This window comes from Aristolochia californica, unplaced genomic scaffold (genome assembly GCF_029961685.1).
Source record: "Aristolochia californica isolate CCGP_79_NKW_82.1479 unplaced genomic scaffold, dmAriCali1.0.hap1 SCAF_8, whole genome shotgun sequence".
In the NCBI taxonomy this organism is placed as follows: domain Eukaryota; kingdom Viridiplantae; phylum Streptophyta; class Magnoliopsida; order Piperales; family Aristolochiaceae; genus Aristolochia; species Aristolochia californica.
In genome coordinates, this window is record NW_027182279.1 from 28,341,973 (window position 1) to 28,355,821 (window position 13,849).

Consider the following 13,849-nt stretch of genomic DNA (forward strand, 5'->3'; position numbering starts at 1 on the left):
TATTCTTTTAGGTTCTTTTTGGGTTAAATCTTCTAACATGTCTATCTTTGTTTAAATATGGTTTCCTACTTTTGAATCTACGGATAAAGTATCCTTTCTTGAAGTATTTTTTATGTTTTCTTAGTTTTTGTCCCGAGTCTTTTAGACCATAAGCTTGGGTAGTATATATCTGCTTACAGAACCCATAATCATCTCCTTTAAGTTGTCTTTGTATTTGAATGTCTGTACATTTTTCTTGAAGGATAGTCATAATAAACTTGGTTCTTTGTCCTATTGAATACACTGCTGTAGGATTTGTTGTTTCTACGTTTTGCCATTTATCATATATTTCTTTTCCTAGTGCTCCTGGTAATTTCCTAAATAACCTTGTGCCTAAGTCTTTGTTGAAAGCATTTCCTGAAACACAGGTATAATAAAAGTAATCTTGGAGAAATTTCTTAACATATTTATAATTATGTAAACTAAGTTGCTCTAAATAAACTACTGCATCTTTTTGTAATGTTACAAATCCTAGATTAGGGTCATCTCCTGTTACTAATTGATAAACATTATTAACAAAATTATAGGGATTGGATCCTAGGCTCATTAGATGGCCAAATTCTTCTGGATTCCCTCTTTTATAACTTTCCCATAAAGCTTTTATGCTTTCTCCTAAAAATGTCTCCAAGTATATGTACATTTCTTCTACATCTTGAGACTGAAAGTTTTGAATATAGTCTGACACTACCTGATTTTTCCAAGGGTCTAATACTGTTGTCCATTCTTGGGGATCATGGGCTGAAAGATTAAAAAAATTTCCTTTGCCCATTTCTTGAAACTTTATAGGTCTTTCTATTTCTTTTCTTTTTCCTTTGGGACCTATCTTGTGATCAAAAGTTACTGGGTCACTATAAGGAATCCTTGGCATATTACCAGAATAATATACTTCCCTTGGAGGTTCTGTTTGGACGGAAACTTGAACTAAGCCTGTATGTACTACTGCTTCAGGCAAAGTCTGGGAGTGTTGGATAGGAACTTCTGTTAGGGCTTCATCTATTTCTTCGTAGCATAACAATTTATTATCTAATTTGACTATGGAGTTGTCTATCTGTTGTTCAAGGGCAAGAATTGTAGAATTATTGGGTTGTTTACAGCTTCCTGGAACTTTACAGGGACAAGATGTTGATTCTGATACCAATTTAAAGGGGGTACTAATTTAATTTAATCTAGTCTGGAGTATTTAAAGGTGAATTATTACGAGATTTTCTTATTACTTGCCTTCTAGGTATAAATATTTGCCTAGGGGTTTCTACTACTCTTCTGTAGGAATAAAGGATAATATAAGACAGATAATACTAAATATGAAAATATTACAAATAACTATTGTTAATGCTATAAAAACAAAGATCATGTATCTAATATTCTACCTATAGTATTAGCAATTAAAAATATGTAAGAAACTAAAAGGTTTTCTAATTGTTATGGCAGGAAAACAAAGTAATTAAATAATTCAACCACTAATATAAATAAAAACAGGATACTAGTATAAGTTCCTATATTTTAAATCTTCTACCGTAATATATGGAGTTGTAAAAAATAGCTAGATATATATAGTATATAGGTAATATGGGTAAGATTATTCTAAAAAATTGTCTTAATATTTTATTAACTAACCAAATAAACATAAAAGTATAGCAGCGTTGTGCTTCCGGGAGCAACGCTTGGCTCCGAAGAGGCAGAGGCATTTGTCAGCCCTCACCCAGCAGTTTCCAGCCTCATATACCCTTATGTATAAACACAAAAACAAACACCAAGCCACACAATCTATAAAACTTAGCAGACAATAAAAACAGTGAGGATTAAACAGATAAGAACAATACCTAAAGTTATAAAAAGCACAAGCATGGAGATGATTACGAAAAATAAGTAAGAAGTGTAATTCCCGAGGGGTTTATCTTTAGATCAAAGTTGTTTAGATCTTTATGCTTACTCCTTCAGGTATGGGAAACCCAAGACACAGAGAGGTGTGCAATTTCCTAGCATTAAGCTTCTGCCACGGGCTCCAACATTTTGTCCCAAGAAAACAAAGCCCTAAAACCTCCTTGGGTATAAACGGGCAGAAACAAGGGACGCATGGACCGTGAAGCATCAAAGGAATACCGCAATGCTTTTACTCTGTGCTTGGGATTAACCCCGGGTTAGGGGAAGGTACAGATCTAAACAGACAGAGATATTCTTTGATTAAATATCTTTGGGTTTGAGGATCTTCCTCTTGATCAATGTTCTTAAGCACAAGTTGTTGTTCATTCGTAAGAACATTAATCTGATGCATTTGTGCCATAGATTGTAGATGAGAACAGCTACAATCTTGGTCTTCTTCTGATTGGCTGGATGAGGCATAATCAATATCATCCCCAGAATCAGAGTTTAAGAGAATTTTGGCCAACTGAATTCTTAATCCTTCATCAATCTGAAGTTTGTTAAGTTTCTCTTTAGTTTTGCATCTATTTGAATAGTGGCCTAATTTACCACATTTGTAACAGACAATTTTCTTTTTGTCTGGAGGATTTCTTCTAGGAGGTGGTCTCTGACGAGGAGGAGGTCTCCTAGATTCATGACGAGTCTTTTGATGAGACTGTCTTTTTGGATATCTCCTACTCTGGTGTGAATAGGGTTCATGTCTCTTAGAGTGAGAGACTTTACCTTTTCCCTTCCTTTGATTGGAAGGTGATGGACCTGTGTCACAAGCAAATTGTTCACATAATTCACCAAGCTCACACTTTCCAGTAAGATTTTGTTTCTTAAGCTGAGCTTGAAGCTTTAAATCATTACATAAGGTCAGCCCTTCTTGGATGATAGCACTAGTAAGGAGACCATATGTATATTGATGGTAGTTTATAATTCCTACCTTATTACCTAACCTTTTTCTTACCTTGCTGGCAAAAAGAGTTGGTAAACCATCAATAAATTTTGCTTTCCAATATTCATTATTGGCATCTGGTCTTTGCATAACCTTAGTGAGGAAAACATCTTTATACCAGCAAAACTGGCTAAGTGTTCGACACCTAAGATTTTTCAAAACCTCTCTTCCCTTATCTGATTGGGAAGTCAGATTTCCAATGAAATGATGAACAATACAGGAAATCAAGGTATAAACTGCATCGTCCTCACCTAGGTAGGCTTGGCCAGATTCAGTTTTGATAACCTTCTTTGAATTATAAATTTCCTGATGTTGTTCAGGGGTGAGGATATTATCCCACCAACCTTTGAGAGTTCCAGAAAACCCTACAGTAAGCATTTCTGCAATTCCTTGATCGAAATTCTTATGTTACCGACAGATTGTACAATACATAAGCATTCGGTGACAATGTTCCAATATCTGATATTCAGATAATCCATCTATATTCCATTCATAAATGGATTTGCCATCATAAGATTTTTTATCTAAATAAACATTCTCTTCATACAATAGGTCTTGAGGTGTAGGCCTATGGTAATAGAGTTTGTTAGGTAGATCCCATTTCCGAGTAGACTTTTTCTCATAATCCAATTTTTGGATACTCGGATCTTGTATCATGTCTTGAAGAATTTCTTCAGTCTGATTGACATTGGTTAAACCTAAATCGTTGAGATTAGAGTTTTGACCAATATCAGAATCAGAATATGCTGAAGGAGTTAAATCCTCAGAATTTTGAGATGAAAAATCTTCATTTAGATCTTCGTGAGATTCTAATGTTTGAATACTTTTCAAAATCTTCGCAGCTTTTGCTTCTTTGGCTTGTTTTAGTTGATCTTCAGAAAGATTCAATCTTCCAAGCTGAGATAATAATTCATCAACAACTTTAGAATTATTATCCCATTTAAAGTTCCTAATAGGAACGGGTGGTTTGATGAGCGGTTTATTGTTCATCAACAAAGGTAATTTTCGAGAAGATAAGTCATAAGGATTTTGACAATATTTCTCTGGATTTTACCTTTATCCAAAAAATCTTCAATACGAATTAGCTGTTGGCCAATTGTTTTGAGATTTAAATTGGTAAAATTGTTTTGTCTCCTGATTTGACCCATAGGATTAAGAGTGGAGAGAGAGAGAGAGATGCTCGTGCTTGTCAGCCAACCAGATGATTATTGTCGGAGAGTAGACAGTTAATGACCCTATGTGCTGTCTTTCCAAACCATGAGGTCAACAACCTGTCCTAAGAATGTATCTGTTCTCAAGGTGGTTAAGAAGGTTTCTTGCCTCATCCATCCCAGTGTTGGTCAAAGCATGCCTCTGATTAAGGTCTCAAGGACAAAATGTACCACTGTGATGAAGGGAATTTTGGACCTTAACTTGAGCGTGTTTGGCATATGCATGTAGACCTCTGACCCAGGATCAAGCAAACATCTGGTGAAGTTATCTTTCTGGACATCAATTCATAATCCACTAAAAACAACAGAGTGAGCTTGCAGATGGATTTCATAGCACTAAATGCAGAGTCAGGGAGGGGATGTGGAGGAAACCATGAGACTGTTCAAGCATTGTGGCCTCTGCTTCATGGTTTGAGGCTGTCTAGAGATTGCTTTTTCATCTTGCTTAGACTTGAAGGAGCCTCTTCAAATGTCACCTAGTGGGTTTAGGCTAGATCCCTCCATTTTGGAAGCTCTCACATATGTTTAAGGAGATCGATGACAAGTTTTTTTAAAAAAAAGTTCTCTTGCTGTTTCTTGGGTATGCACCCCTCGCTCAGCAATTCTCCATGATATTTCTTTCGTTGGGAGTGACTACAGCAGTCAATCCTATCATGGGTGATTGCATTCCCCTCGTATAGATGGACTGGCGATGATGGGCTCCTTGCAGTCATCTAATGTTTTTAGTAGGCTCATGTATCTATTTCTCTACTATCTAAAATAAAAATGACAGAGAGAAGGAAAAGGAAGTGCTGTGCAGTGATGGGGAAGATGCAGTCATTAGATTTTGTTGGTTCTCTTATAAATGTTTCTTGGGAAGGGGCTTAGAAACTCTGTTTGTGCACCAATTGGTGTATTGGTCTTTGTTTCACCCTTATGATGTTATTTGTGGTTGTGATTTGGAGCTTGGATGCAGGTGGTATGAAGCTGAAAGCTGCTTAGCCTTTGCATGCATCCGCTCTTTGCCCTTGATTTCTCATAGTGGAAGACATAAAGGCAGATTATGTTGTTGTTTTTTCTATTGAATTTCTTTAATATTACATAAAAAATTTATGGGAGAGGAAGGGAGGAGGGGAAATTAACAGATTAGTGGCTGGAGTGCCAAAAAATGTAAAAAAGGGCTTGTCGTCTTTGCTGCCTGCCACAATGGCAATGAGGCTCGGTGCTTTCATGGACATTTTGATTGTGTGGTCACTACCTTCTCCATTGATTACATGAAAATTTTGCGTTATCTTTATTCTTAAATAAAACATCTATGAGTAAGCTGATTGGTAGTGAGTGCTAGATTACCCTCAAACTGGTTTGTTTGACTGTTTTATTAATTCAAAGAGGGTGAAGCTTTATTCTGATATTACATGTATGACTCAACACAAGTATATGACTCATAATGGGCAAGGATAAGCTATAGTCCACTACTGTCTATATTTTGACAGTTTCATGGGTAGCTTAATCTAAGTTCATTTTTGAAGATATAATTGATGTTTCAGATACCGGATGCTTAGCCGTTCATATGCCTTTCGATGCATACTAAGATTGAGAACATCCTCTGATTTCCAGCCAGGACGCTCGGTATGGTCTTGGAGATCTTCAAAAACATTTAAGTTTTGCTTCTGATTCATATCTAACTAAGAGCTGCTCTTATGTGGTCTGATTTACTTTTTTCTTCTATAGTATGGTCATTTCTTTGTAGATCCTCAGTATGAGAACGTTCAGCACATTATATGTTGCGACTTTTATGCCACTTATGGTTATGACTTTGATTTTTCTAATTCTGTGGGATTCTCGAGGTATTCAGATCCTGTCTTGATGTCATATACTGAGAAGGATGGGTCTTTATTTTAGAAATATGAAACAATGTCTTAAATCATGTACAGACACACAGAGCCTCCTGTGATACAAATTGCTTTCCAGTATACTGTCATTGTGCCACCTGAGGAATCTTCAGTTTCAGGATCAAGTGCTGAAAACAAGTACGTATAACCAGCTGCCATGTGCTAGGAAGTCCTTGTCTTTTCATTTGTGGTCATTCTGTGTTTTAATCGACTAAAATTTATAATTGCTCTTACCTACAGTTAAAGTTGTGTAAACATCAAAGTTTTTTTAACCCAGAATCATATGTATTTTAGGTTTCTTGTACTATGTCATCACAAGGATTTCTCTGGTTTTTCATATTATATTGTAATTAGTATTATAGAAGCAATGTATGGAGATCAGAAATTGGTCTAATATTAGAGTTTCTTGGGAAGAGGAGTAATAAGCTGTTCTCTATCTCTTTTTTCGTTTTTTGTATATAAGCGAGATAGTAATTTATTAGTAGAGAGAGGTACAAGATGTTAAAAGCAAACTTAAAAAGCATACAACTGAATAGTTATTAGCTGTTCTCTATCTCTTTTTTCTTTTTTTGTATAAAAGCGAGATAGTAATTTATTAGTAGAGAGAGGTACAAGATGTTAAAAGCAAACTTAAAAAGCATACAACTGAATAGTTATTAGAGGACAACAAAGAAAACAAATACAATAGCACAACCAATCTATTACAATGTTAAGCAATGGGAAGGGAATCTCCCACAATGAGTTGTTGTTCCAAGAAATCAGTTAGATGATTCACATCCCCATAGAGTGGCATCCAGCTCTTCCATCAAATGCCTATAAAGGTCGACAATTTTCTCAAAAATCAGAATTAAGCATCAAGGTGAGGACTTCCCTAAACATCCTGCTTGAAACAACAGCCAAATCACCTCAATGATGGCAGGATTAGAAAAAAGAGTTGGTAAACACTCTTAAGGCCTATGAGGAGGATCAAAAACTCTGCCTCAATGGGTAACACTGCATCCACCAGCTAGGCTAGGATTGCTCTGAGATCAAAATTGTGCTTTTACCACCTGTTCTATGGTGGTATCTACTCCTTGATTGTCTCCATTCTAGCAGTCAAATGTGAGGCAATCAGCTTTCTGTTTCTCTCTGAATGGATCCAAGGAGATGAAAAAGGTCAGGAATTTCACTGGACCAAAATTTTATAGATTGTTTTGCTTCACCTACTAATACTAATGTTATTTGGTGCAGGCCTCTTGCGAACAACAATTAACAAACTGAAACAAGACAGAAGTATCACTCCAAAGCTCACATTTATTCAAGGGGGACAGGACGATGCCACTGTGTTCGAAAACTATCTCATAGAAGAGCAGGATGTTGATGGTAATGGTTTAACAAGTGTGGTAGGCTTTGTATCCTTCTTGGATGAAGTGACTCAGCGGGTGGCGGAGTATCTTGCATAAATGAGTTAGCTAGATAAATGTTCTTGCAGTACCAAATCATGCTTTGTGTCAAAACCCATAGAGCATTGGTATTCTGCTTCCTCGTCTTTTAGTTTCTGCTCTTTCCAGAGGCGGTAGTCAGAAGGGGCGACGAACGAGTCGTCCACCCCTATAATCGCTTTCGAGTGAAGAAAGAAATAGGTCCCTCATCTGTGTCCCTTAGAGTGAGCGACAGAGAACTAATTAGAATCGAGAATACTGAAACCGAAAAGTATTTCTTCCCTTTTTAGAAGCAACTCGTTCATTTTGACGGTTACTACATCGAACTGTGGGACTCATAAAATATGGCTGGACATGGTACTACTTTCTTTCTTTCTCCTAATTATTCAATCCTATGGTTCAATTCTCTGCGAGCTGAAATGTCTTCATGTCTCTTCATTTGCAAGGGAAAAAGGTCGGCCTAATAAGAAGCTCAGGACTTCCACTAAGGTTTTATAATTTTGAAATCCCCAACTCTCGTTATGTATTTGGTTGCTCTCCTGTTCTTCCCCTGATTGTTTTTTCTTGGCAGGAGGATTATCGAATTGCTATTGTTGATGATGATGTTGATTATGCCGAAGATTTTGGTGAGGATCGTCGTGAAGGTATTACTTTTGCTCGTTTTTTCGTTTTGTTTTAGCTTTTTGTTTTTAGTTCACTTTAGGTGCTTGAATTGTGTTTATGGGTACGGAATATGGATTATGAAGATGAAAGCGAACTGACGAAGAGGGATTTTTCTAAACTCGAATTAAAGCCTGATCATGCAAACCGCCCTTTATGGGCTTGCGCTGATGGCCGGATCTTTCTTGAGACATTCTCACCGTTGTATAAGCAAGCCTATGATTTCCTCATTGCAATTGCTGAGCCCGTTTGCCGGTATTTAAGATGTCCTTCTATTTTCTTCTACTTAAAACTCTGTGTGGTTGCTCATTTTCATTTTGTTGGAAAAATGTTGTGCAGGCCAGAGTCTATGCATGAGTATAACTTGACGCCTCATTCCTTATATGCTGCTGTTTCTGTTGGGTTCGAGACTGAAACAATAATTACTGTTTTGAACAAGCTATCAAATACTAAGCTCCCTAAAGAAATGATTGATTTCATTTATGCTTCAACTTCTAATTATGGGAAAGTAAAACTTGTACTGAAGAAGAACCGGTACTTTGTGTAGTCCCCTTTCCCAGTGGTGCGAATTTGGTCTCGTATTCTATCACAAGTGGTTTATTATTATTATTGATGTTGTTATTATCATTATTATTATTCTTATGGTGATGAGGGGAATTTGGAACTTATTGCTTTACATGATACTTGCAGGTGCTGAAGACTTTGCTGAAGGACGAGGTTATATCTAAAGCGAGAATTTATTCCAATGAGGTAATTTATTTTGCTGTTATTTTCTTCATGCATGTCCACTTTATTTTTCTGAGGTGTTATTTTGAGTTGTGCCTTTTTATATTTTGTCTTTTATCTTATCTTTTTGGCGAGTGACAGAAAATTTACATAGGAGTTTCTATGGATTCATCTATATGCCTATTCTTTACATATTTTACTATTATTCAAAATGGTTGCATTTACCATTTAAATCATGAAGTTGTTTGCTTGTTACAGTGGAAGAAAATAACTTCTGCTCTTTTTCTTTTTCATAGAAGGGAAGTGGAGTTTGAACATCTCTTTTGAAAAAAAAAAACTGTGCTGTTAAATAATTAAATCATTTTTTGCCTGCATAGTGAATCAAAACTCATTTGAATTGAAATTATGAAATCATCTCCAAAGCCACTATCACACTGCAGCATGGAGAGATTATTTGTCACTATGGCTAAACCTTCAGATAAATGGTTAAATTTCTATGATAGATCATGAGAACTCTGACAAAAGTCTGATGGTGATGCAAACTCTTGATCTACTGTTTAGGGTTCACAAGGAAGTGATGTATTTACAGTTAGCAAAGCTTTGAGTGAAATGGATGGTGGTGGTCATCAGGAGTTGTTCACTTGTGCTGATGTGGCAGCAATAGCTGAAGAGAAAGAAACCCATTCTTTTGAAATAGATCCTACTCAAGTAGGGTGGTCTATGACTGATGATGTATATTTAAGTGATTAGTGGTTATAATTTTTTTGACCCAACTTAAACATTTACAGGTTGAAAGTGTCAAGCAAAGGTGCTTACCAAATGCATTAAAGTATCCCATGTTGGAGGAGTGTGACTTCAGAAATGATACAGTAAGCTTTATTTCTCACCAAATGCTTGATTTGTGGCAGTGATTGGATTCGGGTTCTTCAGAGTGTAAAGAAAAATCAAAAGGTGAATTTCTTTGATCAATTCTTTATTATGATATTTTTTAGTATATTTTTTAGTTTTATTTATTAACATTTTGTTTTATGATTACAGCCTGAGAAGAAGAGTGTAGAGATAATGCTACCAGCTACATGATTTTTCATGTTTCTCTCATCATGGTAATTTTAATATTTTTAACGACATTAAGTAACTAGTAATAGAAGAGTATTTTTTTATCTGATAATAACTAATTTTATTTTTTTGTTTTTGTCGTAGGTGGAGATTTTGCTCATGCAAGGATGTATATTATTTTCTAGCATTAAGAGAAACAATTATAGTTTGTAATTTTATAATGGATTTATAGTTTTTATTTGGGTGATTGTAAATTGATAGCGATATTTCATTTAATTTTGTTGTGTTTGATTATTGTATGAAGTTTATTTATAATATTATGCAGTGTATAAAGTGTTTAGACTATTTTATGGAGTGTTTATGGAATGTATAGATAATTTTATGGAGTGTTTATGGAGTATTTATGGAGTGTTTATACAGGTATTATGTATATTGATTATGCCGAATTTTAAGTAGAGGTCATGCCGAATTTTATACAGGTATTATATACATAAATTATTCTCAATTTTAAGAAGAGGTTATGCCTCAATCTTATACATGTATTATATATATAGGTTATGCTTAATTTTTTGTAGAGGTCATGTCCAATTTTATATAAAATGTATGTATAATTTTATATATAATTTATTTGATATATATTTTTTGAAAATTTTTAAATGTATGTGAGGCTCGAGTTCGGCTCGAAGCTCGGCTCGAGCTCGGTTAAAATTTTTGGGGTCGAGCTCGATAACAATTTTAGGCTCGAGACGAGGCTCGGCTCGAAATATTTAAATCAAGTTCGACTCGAACATAGGTAGGTTCGGGCTCGACTCGGCTCAATGCCACCCCTAATTACACATTGGTCATCCATGATTTCATCCAATTTCATGTATAATCTTACTTCATCTTGGTACTGTGATTATACTGATTGTCACATAGGCTAAACATAATCATGCTTACCAGTGGACATCTCCATCATGATAGGTGCAATTTCAATTAATTTTTCTATTACCAAAAATTTAAAGAATCATGTAGTTGGAAGTAGGCTGCTCTCTTTTGTAGTGTGGAATACCAAATGTCTGACATGGTCTATTTAAAGTAACTTATCAAGAACTTTGGTGGTGATGCTATTGGATGAAAAAATTTAAATTTCAGAACTTCTGTTGTGGTTGCCAGTCATTTGGAGTTGTTGTACTGACGTAGTGCTTGGTGATATCTTATATCGCGATCTATATCATATAAGATTCTATATCAAGAATATGTTAATTAATATTATCATATCCATTCTTGATAATCCTTTTTTACATTTGCTTTCATTTTTCTCCTATCAAATAGTCAGGCTGTTCCATGTATTTCTTAATAAATTCTTTCTTTTTTTCTTGTTGTCATTGAAAAAAAATTCTTGTTGTGCCTTGGTTTTTGTGTTTTTTGCCACAAATTAGTTGAGCTGCATTTTACTGATTGGTGTTCTGCATCTTGTCCAAGCATATTGATTTGTTGTACGTTTATATTTGAACTTTTTTTCTTATATTACCTGACCTTGTAGATGCAATGTCGAGAACCTGTGTGGCTCGATTATTTGCTATTTTGAGGGTGCCAGTTTTGGATGTACCACCCAAGAGGTGGCCTAGAGTTGGTTGGTCAATGCTACCACATGCTTGCACTTGCAAAGACATAATGCTGCTGAGTTATGTAGGAGTTTGTCCTATGTAGTGGATTGAATAATGTGGCAATGATGAGGTTGTCAATTTGCTCTAACATGAGCGAGCCTCTTCATGGTATAAACCCTCCATTGGTGGGTGCAAGCTGTCGATTGTCAGTCACTTGTTAGAAATAATGTTGGTTTTGAAGAAGACCACCTTGGATGTGTATACCTTGAGGATTTCATTTAAGAAATGATCTTTAAATAGGATGCTAGGTTCACACCTACATATATGAGTCCATGTTAAAAGTCAGTTTTCTACAATGACAACCATATATATGATTTTTTTTAGTATTATGTTGGTATTTATCAAATAAATATTTATTTTCTTCTATTTTAAAAGAACAAAACCCTCTTTGGATATGTGCTTAATGATGATCAGTTCTTCTCTATTAAGGGTAAAACAAAGCATCAATTATGGCTTGATAGATAGATAGATAGATAAATAAATGTTCTTGTAGTACCAAATCATGCTTTGTGTCAAAACCCATGGAGCAGCCTTTGATATCGCATTGGTATTCTGCTTCTTCGTCTTTTAGTTTCTGCTCTTTCCAGAGGCGGTGGTCAGAAGGGGCGACGAACGAGTCGTCCACCCCTGTAATCACTTTCAAGTGAAGAAAGAAATAGGTCCCTCTTCTGTGTCCCTTACAGTGAGCGACAGAGAACTAATTAGAATCGAGAATACTGAAACCGAAAAGTATTTCTTCCCTTTTTAGAAGCAACTCGTTCGTTCATTGTCTAACTCCCTTCCTAATAACAAGAAGCAAATGCAAATTAGGAAATAAGGAAGAGGACTCTCCTTCGGAAGAAATGATTACAGGGAGCCTTGAAGAGGAGTATCACAATTATCAACTCTGCCTATCTTCCAATGCATTCATTGGTAGGACAATAAGTACTTCTTCATGAGAATGATCTTTGAACATGTTGGGCCGATAGTTAAGGATTATCTTAAAAGAAGGAAACATATGTCGAAACATACCAAGTTCTACTTTGAGGGTCATAACATCTATATACCATTTCTCAAATCTAGGGTAACCCATGAAAAACACTGAATGGATCAATAATACATTTTTTTTTGTGGATGGACTTGAATTATTGTTAAATTCCATGGTTTAATCCATATGAACTAGGTTTTATAACTTTTATATAAAATTTGACTTTTACGATCTTCTATTTTCTCACTCCAACTCATACCATAGACCACTAGAGTGTGTAATAAAGGGTATGTATCTAACAACACCAATACTTTTCTTCACTTCAATTTCCAATTTAATGCATAATTGATGGCAATTCAGCTGTTGTAAGAGATGATTTAGTTAATTTTGATAATTGCATAAGACATTAACATCAACGCTTAAGGATCATTTGTGTCGACTTAGGAAAATAAAACGGTGAGAAAATTATTTTTTCTTTTACTAATTTTCTCATTGGATGATGTTTTTATTGACAAATTTTCTTGCATTTGTGACGCCATTGAAAATAAAATAAAATAATAATTACGTAGCTGTAGTGTTTACAATTGGAACAAAATAAGAAATTAAATATAGAAAATGAGCAATCAACATAAATCTTTTTGGCTTACTTTTCCCATGATATCAGATTAAGCAATAAGAAACATACTTATTTTTTTTTAAAGACAAGAAGATAAAAAAGAAAACTTTTTCTATTCATGCAAATATTAGAAAAAAATTCAAAAAAAAAAAATTCCTCTATATATTTTTCTTATAATGTTCTATCGGCATATACACACCCTTAAATTTTTTATGACTCGTTACATGTAATCTCCATAACATAAGTAAAATATGTGCTAGCTAGGGTATACCTTGTTATTTTTCAATCATGTTTCTCATGACCTCCACAAACCTAAGGTTGCATTGCCCTCATCAAAGACTCAGGTCAAACACATAATCAAAACTAGGAGTGTGCGAAAAAAAAAAAAACTTAAATTCACTCCATTGGGTGGAGAAATAGAAGGAAATAACCCTAAGTTCAGGTCAAGTTTGGGACTCGAGGTCCAACACATAATCAAAGTTAGGAGTGGGCGAAAAAAAAAAACTTAAATTCACTCTGTTGGGAGGAGAAGGGATGGAGGGAAAGAACCCTAAGTTAGAGATAGGCTTGGGTTTTCCCAAATTTGGCCTAAACTTGATGGAAATACCTTATTGATATTTTTTAAAAATTAAAATAACATATAAATAAAACTTATCTATTTTTATTTTTTATTATTTATATTTTGACATTGTATAATAATTTTATGCATTGTATTCTTTAATTATTTTTATATTTAAAAAATATTTTAATTGGAGAATTACTAGGTTGACTTG

At 34.9% G+C, this 13,849-nt stretch overlaps 1 protein-coding gene across 2 annotated transcripts in view; it reads left to right on the top strand.

Annotated features, from left to right (window-relative positions):
• The window catches only part of LOC137938833 (protein transport protein SEC23 D-like), a 54,049-nt gene extending 44,435 nt beyond the window's left edge, over positions 1-9,614 (top strand). Inside the window, exons 4-8 of one of the 2 annotated variants that reach the window (XM_068783894.1) lie at positions 5,637-5,718; positions 5,821-5,936; positions 6,024-6,119; positions 8,753-8,812; positions 9,577-9,614. In XM_068783894.1, coding sequence (XP_068639995.1) covers positions 5,637-5,718; positions 5,821-5,936; positions 6,024-6,119; positions 8,753-8,759 — 301 coding nt within the window. In that variant the 3' untranslated portion in view covers positions 8,760-8,812; positions 9,577-9,614. Of the gene's footprint in view, positions 1-5,636; positions 5,719-5,820; positions 5,937-6,023; positions 6,346-8,752; positions 8,813-9,576 lie in introns of those variants that run through there. The other variant, XM_068783893.1, reaches the window with a different exon arrangement.
• Positions 9,615-13,849: the final 4,235 nt, after the last annotated feature.